At 42.1% G+C, this 21,657-nt stretch overlaps 1 protein-coding gene across 1 annotated transcript in view; it reads right to left on the bottom strand.

Annotated features, from left to right (window-relative positions):
• LOC143986670 (uncharacterized) overlaps positions 1-21,657 on the bottom strand; it is a 126,700-nt gene that overhangs the window by 82,216 nt on the left and 22,827 nt on the right. Inside the window, exons 3-7 of the mRNA XM_077485077.1 lie at positions 19,069-20,781; positions 16,042-16,059; positions 14,133-14,266; positions 7,155-7,322; positions 2,034-2,213 (exon numbers count right to left, since the gene is read on the bottom strand). Coding sequence (XP_077341203.1) covers positions 2,034-2,213; positions 7,155-7,322; positions 14,133-14,266; positions 16,042-16,059; positions 19,069-20,781 — 2,213 coding nt within the window. The remainder of the gene's footprint in view (positions 1-2,033; positions 2,214-7,154; positions 7,323-14,132; positions 14,267-16,041; positions 16,060-19,068; positions 20,782-21,657) is intronic.

The raw sequence follows: 21,657 nt of genomic DNA, 5'->3' as shown, positions 1-21,657 counted from the left end.
GGGTCAGGCAGGGAGTCTCTTCTGCAGTTTATCAGAGGTGGAATAATGAAGCCACACATACCATAACTTGTTATGCCTCTCCCACGTATCCATTTCTCTAGTTCGCATCTCCTCCATGAGCTAGAATCGAGAGTGCGATTTGTTTCGTATGAATTTCCGTAAATTCATACATTCGAGAGGATCCAAAATACGAATTGCTATGCTTCCGAATTTTGTATGAAATAGGAAATTTCTTTTATGAATTTCGGATCCAAATTCCGTTAACACGAAAACGTGACTGGTGTTTTGTTGACCAATCAGAGGTTTTCTTCTGTTGCTGAGTGAGCGTTGGGAAAATGACCTTTTTTAATATGGGAGTAGGAGACTGGTACTGGTAGTAGATGGGAGATTCAGAATCGGACAAAATAAGAATGTTTGTTAATTACGATTTTTCGTTATGATGAAGTTAAAAACCCAGGAAGTCAGCACAGCACAGGGATGGTGGAAGCCCCTCATAATGATAAATTCATAACGAACGTTCGTAATTGTTACGAAAATTTAACGAAAATTCATATTTCGTACGAATCCAAATTGAATTTCGGATACGAAATACGAATTAATGGCTAATACGAAGCGGAACGGAATGAAACAAAGCACATTTATTGACGGCGCACATGTCTACCATGAGCATGGTGTCATTAAGTATATCAGCCCACATATGGAGAGGGGGAGTAACATCAGCCTTCTGAAATTTAGTAATAAGCAGACGTGTAGCCGAAAGGAAGAATCTTAGGAGATTCGATTTTTGGGATTTTACTGAGCCCATGATGATAGGTAGAAGAGCAATTTTAGGGGAGGAAGTGAGAGATTCATCATAGATCTTGTTATAAATCTGAAATATCCAATTCCAGAAGGGACAGATACAAGGCTTTTTCCTTTATAAATGTTAAATAGATGACGGGTTACAATTTTAAGCTTATCTAAAAACCCAAAAGCAAAAATATTTACATATTGCAGCTTACAGGTCTATCATTTGGACATAAATATTTAATAAAGCAAAAAAGTGAAATAAACAAAAAAAAAAGGAAGCCCAATGCATGCTTACCCTGCATGCTGAACCCATGGCAGCCAGCTGGCAATCACCTTACTATTCTGTCTGCTGCAAACTGATAAAAGGAACAATTTCACCCATGGTCATTTCTTTTTGCACTGTCTTAAAGAGGAAGTAAACTCTCCCACTCTGATGCTTCTTTTCATTTAGTTTATTATAATAAGTAATTATCAAACTATAGCCACTGTAATCCAGCCCAAATCGCATATTACTTACCGTTTAAAGAAACTTGTTTCCAGGGGTTTAGGCAGCGCCATCTTAATTATTGTTATCTGAGTCCACAGTGGAGTGTATTTCCGCCCTTACATTGAGCACTTCCTGTACTGTTAACCAAGCATCCTTCCCAATCCAACGTTTCTATGGCAACCCTGCTTCCCTGCTCATGGCTGACTTGTTTTATTTCATAGTATTTACTTGTGCCGATTGTGTAATGTTTGCCTTTGTCAGTCTTATCAGCTTCAGCTGATAAGACTGCAGTAATGGCCAGGTTTACACTGCATGTGATGTCACATGGTCATATGGTGTGTAGGAGGAAGCTCTGAGCGATTATGCAGTCTCCTGGGACTTCAGTGTTGTGTGCCGTAGGAAGTCCTGATAACAGATAGACAAGCACATAGAGAGTGTGCCATAAATCAGGGGAGATCTGGGCATGCTCAGTGACGTCATTCTAAACAACAAAAAGGATTACAACAATACTAAGCAGCAAGTAAGGAGATATCTGCAAGCAGTGTTCATTTGATTTTTTTTTTGCTGATTTACATAGGGCACAGTTGTGAGGGAGAGTTTACAACCACTTTAATGGATATGCTTCTGAGTTTTAGGGCAAGTGCAGATAAGAACTTCTATGTCTGTACCTAGTTTTGGTTCTTCTCCATGATCTTAATGACTAATGTACCAGCATGAGAGCATATTTATTACAATTTTGTAGACAATGGTCCTTTACCTCTTGGAGCATTACTTTCTGAAAAGAAACTGCCAGTACTTGGTCCCATGTTATTTTCAGTATCCATTTTGCAGTAAAATTGGAGGTGATGTTCTTGTAGAAGTATCTGTTCACTTCTTCATTGGTTCTGTTGAATATTATCTGCGAATAAAAGTCTTTCTGCTCTTTCTCCGAATATATCTGAAGGAAAGTATAAAACAAAACCATGTAATGTTTTATCAAATTTTTTTTTTTGGGCTTTTCATTGCAGAAATGTGTCCAGATATGATGTGTGACGATACATAAATCTGGTAGTCCTAAAATTTTTGGATGAGGGTAAATGTAACAAGATTTAAAACCCTAAATAGGTAGAATCTTTTAGGTTGTTTTGCTGTTCATTTGGAAATAATAAATAGGGCTGCACGGATACCAATACCGGTATCGGTGCTGATAATAGGCATTTGCGCGGGCATCGGCACTTGTGAAAATGTACCAATACCCAAAACCGATACCTTCTGGCTTGGTTCTTTCAGCTGTCAGCAGGATTTCCCAGCTATCAGCTGAAATGTAAAGAAAAGAATGGCAGCAATTATTATGTTAAGGAGCGGAGCCGCCATGTCCTTAACAACCAATGACATTTCAGCTGTCAACAGGGGGCATGTCTGGCCAGCGAAGAAGAGGCCGCTTAGCTCAATGCTTCTGAGGTGTTCAGCAGCGAACACAGCAAGTTTAGAGGAGTTTTCTCTCCCCTCAACCCCCACCACACGAAGTCCAGACAAATATAGGCAGAGGAAGGAGCAGGACACAAACTCAGCTATGCAGCTTCAGGCTGATACTGGAGGAGACCCGCAGAGAACACAGCACAGCCTACCTATTGATTCATTCCCTTCTGCTGCTCTCTCTAAGAAATTCTCTGTTAAAAATGTTGTGTACCAGCGATCTAATCCCCCACTGTGCAGCTATTAACCCCCCCACCCTGCCCTAACTTACCCCTCTACCTCCCCAGCCTGTCCTCACCCAACTCCCTAAACCCCCACCCACCTCCCAAACCAGCCCTCTACCTACTCTTCCCAGGCGATAGGTATCGGCAATTGGTATCGGCAATTGGTATCAGCGAGTACTCGTATCAGTACTTGTTCTCGATGTTAAAAAATGGTAATGGTGCATCTAGGGTTGCCACCTGTCCAGTTTTGACCTGGACAGTCCGAGTTTTGGCACATGTGCCTGGGTTTCCACCCGCCGGAAACCCAGGCACACATACCACCGTCCTATGGCTAGTGGCAGCCGGATCTCTGGCCCCGGCAACATCTAGAGGGGCGCTGCACATCCCATGCCCGCTATCACTGTCCCACAGTGCCTGGAACATCAGTGCACTCTGAGCCCAGCTCAGCAATGGGCAGCGGGTGTCCTGTGATTGGCTGAATGGGTCATGTAGCGGACATGAGGGTCTGTGATTGGCCCAGCGGAGGAGTCGGGGCAGGACTGTGGATAATCGTGCCCGCTTGCTCCCAGAGTCCTACCTCACCCTGTATTAATTTATTAACCTCATAATAAATGTATCAATTTAATTTTTTTAGGAGCAACCCCCGCTTGCTAATATTACTACTATAATATCTACGGTATTTCAGGTAGGATATTCTTTGAAAAAAAAATCTTTATTTTTGGATGTCTAAAAAAAGACTGTTTTGTCTATACATTTATTTATTTATTTATTCTTCTCTATAATAAAGGAATTTCTTGTACATAGAACTATACGGGAGAGAGAGGATTTTTCTTTCTCTTTTCCCCTGCCTTTCCCGTTTTAAGTTTAAAATACATTTTAATTTTCCACTTAGGACCGACGGCCTTGCCCCAGTGTCTTTCTCGGCTCCAAACGTCCATTAGCACTACAGGGAGGTCTATTTTTTACACCTGCAGCTCTTTCAGCCATTTCTGCCTGGGCGACCACACTAGAAGGCTTCGAAAGGGAAAATAACCATCGGCAACATTCACCCTGGTTTTCTGTCATGTTTTTAATTACAAATCTTATGGAATGTCTATTCAACACACTGTTCTAAATATGTAAGTGTTTATCACAATAGTCAATTATACACTATATATAATATATGTATGTTCTTTTATAGACAAATAACTCTTTTTAATATATATTAAATGTTTTGTTTCAATAGACCACCTCTTACATTTATACATGCCCCTGAAGAAGGAGATTCAGTCTCTCCGAAACGTGTAGGGTATTTCAAGTAATCAGTGTATATACAGAGTATCAGTGTATTTATGCACATCGTGTTTTATGTACTTTTCTTAATTTTTTCAATAAAAAAAACTTTTTTGCATCTTCAGAAAATTTTGATCTATTGTACGTGCCTAACAAGTCCACCACTAGGGGTGTTCCAATTTTGGTCTATAATTTTGGATGTGGCACAACAAACTTGTAAAATTATTGGCTCCCACTTGTACTTTTCTGATATAAGGGAATTATGTTCTAATGGGGGTCCTCTTGGAGGGGCCCCTGTATTATGGAGGGCATAGCACTGACCCCTATATTATGAAGGGGGTAACACTAACCCCTGTATTACAAAGGGGGATGACACTGACCCCTGTATTATGACACCTACAATTGGCACCTGTCCGGGATTCACCTGAACAGCTCGGGTTTTGAATCATGTGTCTGGTTTTCAGTCTACCTAAAATCCGGACACATTATTCAGACCGGACTAACCGCAAATTGGCCACACCCACTGTTTGCCAGCTCTCCTCCAGGTCCAAAGTGTTCAGGTTTGGCTTGAAGAAAAGGTGGCAACCCTAAGTGCATCCCTAATAATAATTAATAATGAATAACAATTATAAGAAGCAGCTGAAGAAAAGAAAAAAGGAATACATTGCCCTCATTATTTACATTATGTGAACAGTCTATGATGCCACTACTATAGCATTTAAGACTCTCCTCCTATACTATTAAGTCCTCTACTACTAATGCCGCGTACACACGAGCGGAATGTCCAACAGAAAAAGTCAAACGGAAGCTTTTCATCGTATATTCCGATCATTTGTATGACCCATCTGACTTTTTACATCGAAAATTCTGACGGACCTAGAAATAGAACCTGTTCTAAATATTTACGACGGAACCAATCCCTATCGGGAAAACCGCTTGTCTGTATGCTTTTCTGACGGACCAAAAACGACGCATCCTCTGAAGCAAGTACCAGACAGAGGCTATTGGCTACTGGCTATTGAACTTCCTTTTTCTAGTCCCGTCATACGTGTTGTACGTCACCGCGTTCTTGCCGGTCGGACTTTGGTGTGATAGTGTGTACGCAAGACAGTTTCAGCAGAATTTCTGTCGGAAAAACCTTGTGTACAGGGCATTAGAGATTACAATGTGGGCAGCTTTACACATCAAACTCTTCCCTCCATTGCCTGTACTCCTTATATCAAGAAAACCTAAAATTTCTGATGAGTAATTCCACAACGGATTGTAATAAAACATAGCCATCCAGTTGTATGCCATTATACTGTACAGTATATTGTATGCTATTGAACTGCTTGTACACTTTTATCTGAAATCTTAAATACAGGTTGGGGTGATTTACTAAAATTGGAGAGTGCAAAATCTGGTTCAGCGCTGCATAGAAACCAGTCAGCTTCTATGATTTTTTTTTTGTCATAGCTTAAGGGATAAGTTCACCTTTTTAAAAATATGAATAAATGCACATCTTTTTGCAGGTAAAAAACTGTGCATTTGTTATTTTTTTATTTGGGAGCCTGGAAAGCATTACATCCAAGATCAATAGATCATGGGTGCAATGCAGGGCTATTGCAGGCTCTGTGTGTAAAGCTTTTTGGCTGTACTTTGAATGGCCAAGCACTTGCAAATTAACAGGAAGCTTCAATGAACTACCACATCGCTCAACAGTGCTGTGGTAGTTCATTGAGAACTACAAGAGGACAACCGCAAAGGCATCTTGCAGTTTTTCAACTCACAGAAATAAGTGATGTAGGCGGAGTCCTGCACGGCCGCGTTCTCTGCAGATTCTGGCAGAGAGCAGAGGGAGACATGATATCGGGGAACCAGGGACTGGTGGATTTGTAACATGTTACATGTTACACCCTGAATATGGATGTAACATGTTACAAATGGTGAACTTATCCTTTAACTGCCTCCCGCCCACCGTATAGACAAATAATGGCGGGGGGGGGGAGTCCAATTTGTTCTGGGCGACATCATATGATGTCGCCCAGTCTCACCATGATCACGCACAGCCCCAACAGTGCCCCACCAGTGCCCAGCAGTAATGCCAGTCTGTGCCCATCAGTAACACCAATCTGTGCCTATCAGTAATGCTAATTTGTGCCCATCACTGAGGCTATTCTGTGCCCATCAGTGATGCAAGTCAGTGCTGCCTTTCAGTGCCCATTAGTGCCACCCATCAGTGCCTCCCATCAGTGCCACCTATCTATGCCACCTATCAGTGCCCATCAGTGCCACCTGTCAGTGTCCATCAGTGCCACCTGTCAGTGTCCATCAGTGCCACCTGTCAGTGTCCATCAGTGCCACCTATCAGTGTCCATCAGTGACATCTATCAGTGCTCATCAGTGCTGCATATCAGTACTGCCTCTTTCACCTCTCCCATGGCCTCTAAAAGTGATCCCGCAGCAATTGCACCACAGGGATCACTTTTATCTGATGCTGAATCGCCCACAGAAAGAAATGATTTGGGGTTATGGCAGATAGCTGCTGCCATAACCCTGGTATTAAATGTCAAAGTAATGATGTGTGTGTGTGTATATATATATATATATATATACACATACTGGGGTCAGGGGGAACATTTGTTTATCATTTTGGATAGGGAAGGGTTAAAACCCAGGCTTTTATTGCTGTCTGTGTCCCCGCTGGAGAAAATTACCCTCTTTATTAATGGCCATTTTCCCTAAGACAAAAAGTGATGGGAAATACAAAATGCTATAGTTATTACAGAACAGGAGGTCAAGAGAAATCTTCCAATGGGGACATCTGTTCAAAAAAAAAAAGTTTGGGCTATACATTCATTTAAGGAAACTGTTTTGAAACTGAATGTGTGTGACTACGCTCAACACATGAACATATTTTGGTGACACTCTTAGATCAACACACATACCTGGTACCAAAGTGCCCCATCTCCTAACGTGAGATCTGCATCATCCCAGAAGACAGCGAGCATGGCCACCTTCTCATCTCCCCAGAACCTTTTATCAAAGGGATTGGGGAATAAATATTTTTCATTGATGTTCCAAAGCTGAAACTGGATCAGTCCATTATCTGAAAACTAATATAGAAACACCATGAATCCTGGCATTCTATACCTGCATTCTTTGTTCTATAAAACACGTACGATAGTAATAATAATTGTAATAATATTTCTAGCAGCAGGATCAATAAACTGAATATTTTTTTGTAACAGTATAACCAGTAATAACATGTTTAGTACCAATAAAATTAATAACTGTAAGATTAGAGGGGACCAAATTGTCTTCCATTAAATGACTGGGAAAGTACAGCCGAACCTTCTCAAACAGAAACTATTTAGATATACAGTATTTAGATATACTTAAAGAGGAAGTAAACCCTGATGAGTTTACTTCCTCTTTCGTTCCCTGCAAAGGTAAAGCATAATAGACTACTATGCATCGCATAGTAGTCCATTATGTGTCACTTACCTGACACAGGAGCCAGCGATGTCACCGCTGTCCCCTGTAGTCTGGCTCTTCCATCTTCTCGGTGGGTCTCGCTGCTCCACCGCTGTCATTCGGCGAAGGCGCGATGACGTCACTGCCGCTCATGCGCACGGGAGCCACCACGAGCGCCATATCGCCGTTGACGGGTGCCGCACTCAGTGCGCCTGCGTGCCGCTGTCTACGGCTCATGCGCCATAGACAGCAGTGCCTGTCTTTCGGCAAATATCTCCTAAACCGTGTAGGTTTAGGAGATATTTCTTGGACCTACAGGTAAGCCTTAATCTAGGCTTACCTGTAGGTCAAAGTGTGTTGTCAGGGTTTACAAGCACTTTAAAGTAGCTGCAGTAATAGCAATTCTAATAGTACCAATAATAGTAGAAATAGTACTGTTGTATAACCGAGGCGCATGCAGACATAATTAACGTTTTCTTTGCTTTCTCAGTCTACCTTGTTGCACCTTACATATCCATAGCATAGGCTCTCCCAGGAACTCTGGTTATAACAGGGTAATAATACACTTATGCCGCACACACGATCGGATTTCCGGCAGAAAGGGTCCAACGGAATCATTTCATCGGATATTCCAATCGTCTGTGGGCTTCAGCTGACTTTTTTTTTTTAAAAGTCTGGCGGACCTAGAAATAGAACGTTTTAAATCTTTCCGAGGCAATCAATTCCTATCGGGAAAACTGTTCGTCTGTATGCTAGTACGACGGACCAAATACGACGCAAGGGCAGCTATTGGCTACTGGCTATTGAACTTCCTTTTCTAGTCCTGTTGTACGTCTTCACGTTTGAAAGGAACGGACTTTGGTGTAATCGTGTGTAGGCAAGTCAGTTCGGTCGGAAACTCTGTCGGAAACTCAGTCGGAAAGACCGTCAGAGTTTATTCTGATGGAAAAGTACGGTCGTGTGTACGCAGCATTATTTCACCTCTGGGATGTCCAGGGATAGGTCCAGTCTGGCCTGACCAGAACTCAGGGCCACTATCCTTATGTTTGCTATAACCTGAAAATCACATCCTGCTCTGTCCCCAGAAAGAAGTCTATGCCTGAGAGTTATCCCCCTTTGGTGTGTAATAAAAAAGTCCACACTAGGTTCCTCAATAATAGGGGTCCCAACTTTACTATGGAAAAGGATAATAGTCATACCAAATGATGATGGTACAAGTGAACATGTTGAAAATGTCTTTGAGGCATTAAAGAGAAGTTGGCAAGAGAGAGATCTGTACCCACGCCACTGATCTGACAATGTCCTAACATTCCATAAAATGTTAAGAAAAAGGGGGAGTGGTGTTGCACTTCCAGAAGGAGTGGAGTACTAGATTAAAACTAAAAGGAAACTAAATTGTTAAAATTTAATAGAGTGTAACCTAATGGTGTGTGATCACCTTAGAAAGCTTAGAACCAGCCCCAAAAAACTATTTTGTTAAAATTAAACTCAAATACCGTATATACTCGAGTATAGGCCGACCCGAATATAAGCCGAGGTCCCCAATTTACCCCCAAAAAACTGGAAAAAATTATTGACTCGTGTATAAGCCGAGGGTGAGACATGCCTGTCCATCCCTGTGTGTCGTCCATCCCTGTGTGTGTCCATGCATCCGTGTGTGTGTGTGTCCATGCATCCGTGTGTGTGTGTGTGTGTGTCCATGCATCCGTGTGTGTGTGTGTCCATGCATCCGTGTGTGTGTGTGTCCATCCATCCCTGTGTGTGTGCATGCATCCGTGTGTGTGTGTGTGTGTGTGTGTGTGTGTCCATGCATCCGTGTGTGTCCATCCATCCCTGTGTGTGCATGCATCCGTGTGTGTGTGTGTGTGTGTGTGTGTGCGTGCAGCCTACCTGTGTCCAGCCTGCCTGTGTCCGTCCAGCCTGTGTCCGTCCAGCCTGTGTCCGTCCCGGCCTGCGTCCCGTCCCGGCCTGCGTCCCGTCCCGGCCTGCGTCCCGTCCCGGCCTGCGTCCCGGCCTGCGTCCCGTCCCGGCCTGCGTCCCGGCCCGGCCTGCGTCCCGGCCCGTCCCGCAGCTCTTCGTCGGTGGCCATTCTAGGATTCAAAAGCCGCGCCTCCGTCGGTGATAGGCGGAACACTCAATTTCCCACTGACTGCTGGGAAATTGAGTGTTCCGCCTATCGGATGTCCGTGATAGGCGGAACACTCAATTTCCCAGCAGTCAGTGGTCCGCCTATCATGGACGTCCGCTCATCCTCATACTACGGACGAGGATGAGAGGACGTCCGTGATAGGCGGAACACAGACTGCTGGGAAATTCAGTGTTCCGCCTATCACAGGCGAAGGCGGAGACGGAGGCGCGGCCTTTGAATCCTAGAATGGCCGCTGTCTGTCTGCTCGACACGCTGATCGGGCAGACAGACAGCGATGACTCGAGTATAAGCCGAGGGGGGCACTTTCAGCCTCAAAAAAGAGGCTGAAAATCTCGGCTTATACTCGAGTATATACGGTATATAAAAAACCCAGGACAACGTGAGAAATAATATGACCCACAACTAAAGTGCTCCCCCTTTTTCTTCATTGTTTGACTACATGAGTAGGTGTCTCATGTAAGTGTTTGCGGCATCCAGTTAACCAGACTATTACTCCCTAATTCCATATAGAGCGCAGGAGCCCATTTAATATTTACTGATTCCATAAAATTTGTAATTCTCACAGTCCTATATCGCGCCAGGGGAGCTCATGGTGAGCTGACCCACTGCAACATTATCCTTTCCTGAAAAGGCTCAATAATGAAAAATAATGAGCCCTTTTACATGTACTGGAGGGTTCTGGAACTCAGCACTCCTTCCTCTACTTTCTTTAAAGATAAGACTAGGAGTGACACACAAGGGGCAGGAAGCTGAATGGTTCAGATGGATATTAACTATTATTATTTTTATTGTAGCACCCTGGAGTTTAGGTAGGGTTACTCTTAAATTTACCTGCCAGGAGTAGCTACCTTGGTTAATTGTTAGGGATCATCTGATTTCTTCCTAAGTCTGGCACTGCTGCACTCTCTTTTTGCAGCTAGGTGGCCAGGTACTTGGTGGCATTAGATAAGAGCAGGGCAATGCAAGGTAAGATTATGGATGCATTGGGTATCTCAGCCAATGGGCAGGGGTTTCCTTGGATCCTTTGGCCTGCTGGGAGAACCTATATATTTTGTGGGGTCAGGCGATCAGTGTTCTATGCCACCTGAGCAGCTGTCTGGGTGGACATGTGTTGTATTGCCTGGGCTGCTAGGCTGGAGATTGGGCCTATCCCAGGCACATCTGGCTGCTAGGCTGTCTTAGGGCCTGTCCAGAAGCAAGAGAGCAGCACAGGGTTGGGACTGCGGCTTGCAGTCCAACCAGAAGTGACGGTTCTGCTGACTGGAGAATCTGTCATGGTTGGAGGTAGAGGGGAAGCTGTCACCACCAAGAGACCAACCACCTTATTACCAGGGACCACAGTGAATAACTGAAGCAAGTACTGGAGCAGTATTTTCACCAAACTGGGACAGTGAAGAATCTGGAAACTTCAGTAGGTATCAAGCCAGGGACCCAGCCAGCAGAGGTGACACTTGCAGAGCAGCCTTGTGTGTCAAGCCAGGGACCGAGCAGGCCAGTGGGATGAAGCTTGAGAGGTATCTTGAGTGCCAACCTAGGGACCCAGCAGAGAGGCGGGGGGTGACGCTTGAGGAAGATACTACGGTGAAGATTAGAGGAGCTCAAGGGATTCTGTGGCAGAGAATCATCTAGTCTAGTGAGAGAGACTGGGAGCTCAGTGATCTGAAGAACTGCAAGAAGTAATAGTAGAAGGGAAGGAACTGTTACACTTTGTGTTAGGAACTTGTTAAAGACTGTTGCCATAGGAGACATCATTCCTACACATGCAATGTTGCGTCTTGCTGGATGCCTTTTCTTGCATGGTTGTCCTCCTATTGAAGTCTCGGAGTCTGACAATTAATCTTGCAACTACCTAAGGGTGTCTTAGCCCTAACCCTCTTTCCCAAAGTTCTAATTAGAGAAATAAAAATATCTTTTGCATTCAAGAAGTGTCTGGCGCCCAATGACTTTAACGACTTTGCACCCACTATGACTCACAACCCACCATATACAGAAGGAGATCAGCTATCTCTGGCCCTCGAGGTTCTCATTATACCAAATGAGGCCCGGGACCTTGCTACATTATTATTATTATTATACAGGATTCATATAGGGCCAGCACTACAGTAACAATACAATTCATTACAGGAGGAATCAAAGGGCCCTGCTCGTTAGAGCTTACAATCTAGAAAGGAGGGTCAAGTGATATAAAAAGGTAATAACTGTGGGAGATGAGCTGATGGAGAAAATAAAAGTACAGTTGTTAGATGGAGGCAGAATAGGCTACTCTGAAGAGAAAAGTTTTCAGGGATCGCATAAAAGTGGATAGAGCTGGAGATAGTCAGACAAATTGGTGTAGGATTGGAGAGGCTCGGGAAAAGTCTCAGAGGCAAGCATTGAAGGAAGTGACAATGGAACTAGAGAGCAGGAGGTCTTGGGAGGAACGAAGAGAACAATTAGGTTGGTAGTTTATGACTAGGTTAGTGATGTAGCTGGGGGCCAAGTTGTGGATGGCTTTGTAAGTTGTTAGTATTTTTAACTAAATTCATTGGGTGAGTGTCAGCCATTGAAGGGATTAGCAGAGAGGGGTAGCAGTCATTGAGCGGTTTGTAAGGCGGATGAGTCTGGCAGCAGCATTCATGATGGACTGAATAGGGGATAGCCTATATAAAGGTACACCAATGATGAGGGAGTGTCAGAGGTGAGAGCTAACCAGATAGTGGATTAGGAGCTTTGTGGCATCATTGGTTGGAAAGGGGCGTATTGTGGAGATGTTGCAGAGGCTGAGGCGGTAAGCTTTGGAAAGTGACTGGATATAAGGCCGAAAGGAGGGTTCAGAGTCCAGGACTACAGCTAGCACCATGGCATGCGGTAATGGGTTGATGGCGGTGCCATTGATCTTGACAGGGAAGTCAGGGAAGGGGCACATGGGGGAGAAAATATTATGAGCCCGGTTTTGGATAAGTTGAGTTTGAGGAAGTGGTGTGACATCCAGACTGATATGTCGGTCAATAAATTAGTAATGCATGAGGAGACGCATGACAAGGAAGATGCATGAGGAAACTGATATTGTGATCTGAGGGGTAGAGAAATAGATTTGGGTGTCATCAGCGTAGAAATGATATCAGCTGATCCAGGGAGGAGGTGTAGATTGAGAACAGGAGAGGTCGAAGAACAGAACCTTGGGGGAGCGCAATGGAGAATGGAAAAGGATGAAGTAGAATTGTAAGTAACCCTGAAGGTGCCGTGGGATAGGATGGATGAGAGTCAACAAAGAACACAGCCATGTAGACCAAAGGAGTACGATTTTTGAGGAGTAGGGGCTGGTCAACTGTATTAATGGCAACCGAAAGGTGCAGAAGTAGGAGTATAGAATAGTGTCCATTGGTTTTTGCTGTTTTTTGACTTTGTGACTTTTAGGAGAGCAGTTTCTGTGGAGTGTTGAGGGCATAATCCAGGGGAACGGAACTGAAGGGGATCAAGAAGGTTATTCTTTACTAACCTAAAAGGGCCAACTACTCTGTTACAGTACCAATGAAAGTAGTACTACTGCTATGTGTTCCAGACTGGCACTGGAGCTTGTAAATGGGTGTTCACAGGGGAAGCTCATAGTTGACAATCTCAGTACCACTTCAACTGACTCCTTTGAAAATCAGGGGTTCTGATCTATTCAATGTGCTTTAATATTGTTAAAACAGTTTGGAGAAACGTAATTTCCATGCAATAAGATAGACAATTCTATACGTCTATAAAAGCTGTAGATATCTTTTTCTGGTATGTGAACACGGTTCTTGCCCTACGTACAATTTTTTTAATGATTTGGCTTTGACCAGTGGCTCTTTTGTGAGCTAAATATCTAATAAAATATTGTGGCTATATTATTTGGCGTTTTGCTGTCTGAATTGCGGAGACCATTTCTGGTGTCTTACAAGTTTGTCTGTGGTTTTTAGGTTAATCAGGGAGTAAACAGTATAACGTAGCAGTGCCTATTTACGTTAATCCAATTGGAACCATAAATGATCGTATTTCATGAACAAATATATCATCTAAGAAGTCAACAACTCCAAAAACATAATTTGCACTCAGCACAAAGATGAGAGTGAGATTAACTGAGAGTTATTTTAGAGGCTGATTTAATTTACGGCTTGACAATATAGAATTTTGATTTAAGTATGTTTAAATCTGTCAAGTTTTTATTTTTATTTTTTTCTCTCCTATGTATGCATGTCCTATGTTTGAATAAATAAAATAATTTTTTTTAAAAAGAGGTACATCATGCCTACACAGTTTCCGTATTTGTAATAGTTAAGCGAACAAAACTTACATAAATTTTATGATATGTCTGTCCAAGGAATGGGAATCCCATCGGTGGTATGATAAACTGTGAATTGACATCTCTCCCATCAGCATTAACCTTTTTGTCCCCAACATTATTGCCATATGGGTACAGCAAACTGTCTGTAAAAAAAAAAAAAAAATTAAATAAACAAATATATATATATATATATATATATATATATATATATATATATATATATATATATATATATACATTGTATATATATGTATATACTGTATATATATAATGAATCTGGAAAGTATTCGTAACGCTTCACTTTTTCCACATTTTGTTATGTTATAGCCTTATTCCGAAATGGATTAAATTCATTATTTTCCTCAAAATTATACGAACAATGCCCCAAAATGACAATGTGAAAGAAGTTTGTTTGAAATCTTTGCAAATTTATCAAAAATAAACGAAAAAAATCACATGTACATAAGTATTCACAGCTTTTGCCATGACACTCAAAATTGAGCTCAGGTGCCTCGTGTTTCCACTGATCATCCTTGTGATGTATCTACAAATTGATATTGAGTCCACCTGTGGTAAATTCAGTTGTTTGGACATGATTTTGGAAGGCACAAACCTGTCTATATAAGGTCCCACAGTTACCAGTGCATGTCAGAGCACAAATCAAGCCATGAAGTCTAAGAAATTGTCTGTAGACCTCCGAGACAGGATTGTATCAAGGTACAGATCTGAGGAAAGGTACAGAAAAATGACTGCAACATTCAAGGTCCCAATGAGCACAGTGGCCTCCATCATCTTTTAATGGCAGAAGTTTGGAACCACCAGGACTCTTCCTAGAGCGGGCCGCCCAGCCAAACTGAGCAATCAGGGGAGAAGAGCCTTAGTCAGGGAGGTGTCCAAGAACACGATGGTCACTCTAACAGAGCTCCAGTGCTTCTCTGTGAAGCAAGAAGAACCTTCCAGAAGAACAACCATCTTTGCAGCACGCCACCAATCAGACCTGAATGGTTGAGTGGACAGACGGAAGCCACTCCTCAGTAAAAAGCACATGACAGCTCACCTGGAGTTTGCAAAAAGACACCTGAAAGACCATCAGACTGTGAGAAACAAAATTCTCTGGTCTGATGAAACAAAGATTGAACTCTTTGGCCTGAATGGCAAGAATCATGTCTGGAGGAAACCAGGCACAGCTCATCACCTGGCCAATGCCATCCCTACAGTGAAGCATGGTGGTGGCAGCATCATGCTGTGGGGATGTTTTCAGCGGCAAGACCTGGGAGACTAGTCAGGATCGAGTAAAAGATGAATGCAGCAGTGTACAGAGACATCCTTGATGAAAACCTGCTTCAGAGCACTCTGGACCTCAGACTGGAGCGAAGGTTCATCTTCCAACAGAACAACGACCCTAAGCACACAACCAAGATGGGACAACTCTGTGAACGTCCTTGAGTGGTCTAGCCAGAGCCTAGACTTCAACCCAATTGAACATCTCTGGAAAGATCTGAAAATAGGCTGTGCACCAACGCTTCTCATCCAACTGATGGAGTTTTAGAGGTCCTGCAAAGAAGAATGGGAGAAACTACCCAAAAATAGGTGTGCCAAGCTTGTAGTATCAGACTTGAGGCTGTAAATGGTGCCAAAAGTACTTCAACAAAATATTGCACAAAGGCTGTGAATACTTATATACATGTTATTTTTTTCAATTTTAATTTTTAATAAATTTGCAAAGATTTCAAACAAACTTTTTTCACGTTGTCATTATGGGGTATTGATTGTAGAATTTTGAAGAAAATGAATCCATTTTGGAATAAGGCTGTAACATAACAAAATGTGGCAAAAGTGAAGCGATGTGAATACTTTCCGGATTCACTGAATATAAAAAAAAGGGAAGGAAAATATTTTTGAAAATATATTTACTTACCTGTGTAATTGCAAGAGCCTGAAATAAGCATAAGTGTAAATATAATTGTACAAGCACAATTTAAAAGCACCACAGGTAGGCCACCTTGCTTGAAGAATCTGTGTCTGCTATAGTTAGGTGAGGTCAATTGTGTCACTGGCTCCTATTTTTGTAACATGAAAACCTTCCTTCCTGTTCATATACAACCCCACCGGTGATAACACTGAGTAAAAGAGACAAGTACTCTGTGGGCATCTGGAGTGGGATACTGATAGAAGGGTTGTGAAGACCTGCTTGATCGTATTTGAAGACCAGCTGGGTTGAAAGTAGGGTGATATTTTAAGAGTTTGTAAAGACCTGCCGGTGAACGGGTACTGCAGACTCTTTTGGAAGTGGTGGCTGTGGTGGGAGTGTGGTAGAGTTTGGGGTAGAGTTTGGGGTAGATAATCATGCCCCTAAATCTACCTCTGCATTTTTGTGAACACCCACAATTTGCTTAGGAGCACTTCTCATGCCTCATATTTCCCATGCATCGGTTCCCTGCTGAGTGGCTAGACAGATGGGTTGCAGAGGGGAAGCCTAGGAGGCTTGCCTGCTTCAGGGCTAATGTTGGCTTTCATGTCTTTGCCTGGAGGGCTGAGAGAGGCTAGGTCGCCACTCACTAGCCACAAGGCATAGACATTGCTACTGGCAGGTTCTGAATGTTTGCAGGGCCCCAGCATTAAACCAACAGCTGACACCTTATGCTAACTGCTGTACAGTTTCAGGGTAATAATTTCTCCTTACTAAAGCTGGCCATACACGATACAATTTCCTTGTACAATTCTGCTTTAGATTTACCAGAACAATATAATATGAGATCAGACCTAAGCACTACAAAGTTGAAGGTAAATCTAGAGGAAATTGAATAAGAAAATTGTATAATGTAAAACACTTACCGACCGACTCCTGTACATATATGTCCGCAGTTTGAAGATAGATATCTTGGTAACGGCAGCAGCTGCTGCCACAACAGAGGTACCCATCTTTAGAGCCGGGGGTTCTGTTTACGATAATGGTGGTCTCCACAGCGGATTCGCCACCAGATCACCGTTATCAATGGTGGGAGAGGTAAGCTATCGGGTCCTATCACTTCCTTGGTATGGAGACGAGTGAAGCTAAGATGGCCCCCACCCGTCTCCATACCATAGCAGGGCAGAAACAACGTCAAAACATTACTTCCGCCCATACCTCTTAAAAGAAAATTTTTTTTTGTTGTAATTTTTTTCAAATTACAATTTTGTTTTTTGCATTTAAGTCCAAATATAAGATCTGAGGATTTTTTGACCCCAAATGTCATATTTAAGAGGTCCTGTCATGCTTTTTTCCTATCACAATAAACAGCGTAAAATAAAATAAAATTATATAAAATAAAATAAATAAATAAATAAAATAAATAAGATTTTTATTTTTTTAAAAGCACCCTGTCCCGATGAGCTTGCGCACAGAAGCTAACGCATACGTGAGCAGCACCCGCATATGAAAATGATTGTCAAACCACACGTGCGACGTATCGCCGCAATCGTTAGAGCGAGAGCAATAATTCTAGCCCTAGACCTCCTCTGTAACGCAAACCATGCAACCTGTAGAATTTATTAAACGTCACCTATGGAGATTTTTAAGGGTAAAAGTTTGACGCCATTCCATGTGCGGACGCAATTTTTAAGTGTGACATGTTGGGTATCAAACTCGGCATAACATTATCTTTCCCAATATAAAAAAAATGGGATATCTTTACTGTTGTCTTATTTTTTTATTCCAAAAAGTGAATTTTTTCCAAAAAAAGTGCGCTAGTAAGTCCACTGGGCAAATACGGTGTGACAAAAAGTATTGCAATGACCACCATTTTATTCTCAAGAGTGTTAGGAAAAATGTATAATGTTAGGGGGTTTTAAAGTAATTTTTTAGCAAAAAAACGTGTTTTTAACTTGTAAACGCTGAGTCTGAAAAATAGGCCTGGTCTTTAAAGCGGGAGTCCGCCGGGACTTCGCGTTTTTTTTTTTTTTAAAAGTCAACAGCTATAAATACTGCAGCTGCTGACTTTTAAAATAGTGACACTTACCTGTCCAGCGCGCCCGCAATGTCGGCACCCGAAGCCGATCTCTAGATCGACACTCGAGTGCTGCCGCCGCCATCTTGGGTATGGGAATCAGGAAATGGAGCCTTTCGGCTTCATTTCCCGGTTCCCTACTGCGGATGCGCGAGCCGCGCTGCGCAATGAGAACGGTCCCCGCTGCCTCTGGGATCTGTGTGTTTCCCAGCAGGCAGCGGGGCACTTGCGGAAGGGGGCGGGCACTTGCGGAAAGGGGCGTAATGTACGCCCCTTTCCGCAGAGAGCTAGCCCGGAAGTGGGTGCAGTTACCTGGATTATCCAGGTAACTGCACCCCCCTCCCCCCTGAAAGGTGCCAATCGTGGCGCTGGAGGGGGGGAGGAATCCGATGAGCGGAAGGTCCATTTTAGGGTGGACCTCCGCTTTAAGTGGGTGATCCAACCAGCTGAAACAGTAAAAAGTAACTTTTATAAAGGATTACATATCTTATTAAAATTGAGAAACTTTCTTATCAGTTATAAAGTCTTCATATTTACAGTGTTAACAATACTACTACTTATCCCTCATGTTTTTATAAATGTCACCGCCTAGTTAACAAAGAAACTTTCCTAAAGAAAAAGTTCACTCCATCCCTGAAGAGAAACCTTAAGATAATATATATCCATGGCAATATGTATAAGCAATGTTTTTTTTTTTTTTGCATTGTTTTAGGAACAGGAGTGCTACCATACACTAACTACATATATTGTAGTAAATTGTAAAGAAATAATGTGCAGGTCCCTGCACAGTCTGCATTTTCCAATAATTGACGACTCTCTAACCACATGTCATTTCTGGTCTATGCATGTATAAATCAGATATAGCTGTATCCTGACCGATATATTATATTAGGCAATATACCTAGAAATCTGGTTTCTGATCAAAAGTGACTCATGTATATAAGATTAAAAGCACACACCAGAGACCGAATTAAGGAGGGAACTCTGGCTACGATTACTTCTGCATTCGTAGGACCCTAGTAGGTTGACACAGTCTGACTTTTCCTGGCAGATGTTAGCAGTGGCGCATTCATCAATATCGTCACATTGATGTCCATCACCATGAAATCCAGGCTTGCATTCGCAAGAGAAACTTCCTATTGTATTTCTGCAGATGGCATTTGAGTGACAACCTTCATTTCCTACCATACACTCATTAATGTCTGTACAGATATCTCCACTTGACAAAAATCCTTCAACACAACTACAGATGTATGATCCTGGAGAGTTTACACATACAGCTTGCTTGGCACAATAGCTTCCAGCCATTGAACATTCATCTACGTCAATGCATGAGTTGTCTTTCTGATTATACCCCGGAGGACATGTACAATAATAAGATCCAGGTAGATTTACACAGATGGAAGTGGTGTCACAAAAGAGAGTTTTGTTTAGGCATTCATTGATATCTACACAGGTGTTGCCTTGGGTTTTATATCCTTTGTCACAAGAACAATGGTAGGAGCCTGGTGTGTTAGCACAGACCATGTGATCAGAACAAGTGGAAACGTCAAGGCATTCATCAATATCCTGACACATCTTACCATCTCCTGTAAAGCCATATAGACATATACAGACATAAGTCCCAAGTGCGTTGTAACAAGAAGCCTTTTCATGGCACTCTGTGTAATTATACAGACACTCATCAATGTCGATGCAACTTTCACTGCTGTTGGTGAATCCTATATCACACTCACAACTGTAAGACCCAACGGTATTGATACATTTGTAGTGCATATCACAGGTTGATATGCCTAAGTCACATTCATCGATATCTATGCAAACACCTTTGGTATAATGAAAACCAAAGTCGCAATGACATAGATATGAACCAACTGTGTTGACACAGTAAGAGTTATTATGGCAGATGCTTGGTTGGTGGTACTGCATGCATTCATCTATGTCTTCACAATAGGAGCCATTTCCTGTAAAACCAATACCACAGATACAAGAATATGAGCCAGGGCTATTAAAACATGAGCTGAAATGATGGCAATTGATGGGATCCAAGCATTCATCAATGTCTATGCATGTTGTTCCATTATTATTATAACCATCCCAGCACTGGCATATATAAGATCCAAGGCTATTGAAGCAGGTGGAGTTCTCTGGACACACTAAAGGTTCTAAGTTGCACTCATCAATGTCTTCACAATGGCTGCCATTCCCGGAATATCCACTATTACAAATACATTGAAAAGACCCATCTGTGTTAATGCAGCTGGCATTATCATGGCATATAGTCTGATTAATGCACTCATCTAAGTCTCTACAGGTGCCATGAGCAAATGTATATCCAAAGTGGCAAAAGCATAAATAAGAGCCAATGGTGTTGTCACATTGGGAGTTGTTACCGCAAATATGACCATTTGAGCATTCGTTCACATCGGTGCAGTTGATTCCATTGCCTTGGAAACCGATAAGACAAGCACATTGATAAGAACCTGCACTGTTGGTACACTTTGAATAATCACTGCAGTTGTTCCTACTGTCTTTGCATTCATCAATGTCCCAGCAGTCAATGCCATTTCCTGTGAATCCATTCAGACACGTGCAGTTGTGACTTCCAGGCGTGTTTGTGCAGGTAGCTGATGGGTGGCATCCTCCATTTTTTGTCTGGCATTCATCAAAGTCTATAATTTGTTACCAAAATAAGCGTCAGGAAATGATGCCATAATTTTCACAAATACAAACAATGTATGATAACATCATGAAGGGCTTTTTGTATAGTCTTAAATGACTCCCTAATGTTATAGTTGTAGTGCAGACATGTACATATATACATGTATAGGATATACAGTATACTGTATAAATATATTTCTTAGCAACAATACTATAAATAAATGAAATCTTTGCAATCAACCCTAAAATAGTAAGTCATTTAAAATCGCAATGTATAGAGTCAGGTTAAAATTGTGAATTATGTAAAGCATATTGGTTAATGTTAGTTCAATACACAATATAGAAAATAATCTATGAAGATAGATACCAATCTAATTGCAGTTGCACTATGCCAGCACTACAAGAATATGCAGAGATTTGTGAGAAATAAATTATAAACTCCAAAGGAGGCTATGAACTCAATATAAAAGTGTATGGGGACAGGGATTCTCCACTGTCGGAATACATTGATCAGGGCTGCAGCTGCTGATTGACAGAAGTTTTCCAATATTCCTGTTTGACAGAAGTCAATACAACAGACAATTTCTGTTGAGCAGAGGTGGCCACACATGGATTGAAATCTGGTCCCTGCTGAGCCAGACACATTTCAATCCTTCTATGGACAGGTTTGTTGAAGGATTTCTCCTAACCTCCTGTGACAACTCTAACATTTTGAATTTCCCATCACTTTCTTTTTTGGAGACAATGGTCGTCAGGACAAATAGTGGGGATGAATCAACATACCAGGGCATAGACAGCAATAAAAAAAAAATGACAGGGTTTCTAATTTTCAGATTTGAAGGTTATCTCCAGTTTGTTATAATTGGAATCTGGTATTACAATGGCTT

Source organism: Lithobates pipiens, unplaced genomic scaffold (assembly GCF_037356315.1).
Source record: "Lithobates pipiens isolate NorthernLeopardFrog02 unplaced genomic scaffold, aLitPip1_a1.2 Scaffold_18, whole genome shotgun sequence".
Taxonomy (NCBI): Eukaryota; Metazoa; Chordata; class Amphibia; order Anura; family Ranidae; genus Lithobates; species Lithobates pipiens.
This window is presented reverse-complemented; position numbering and strand designations above follow the sequence as displayed.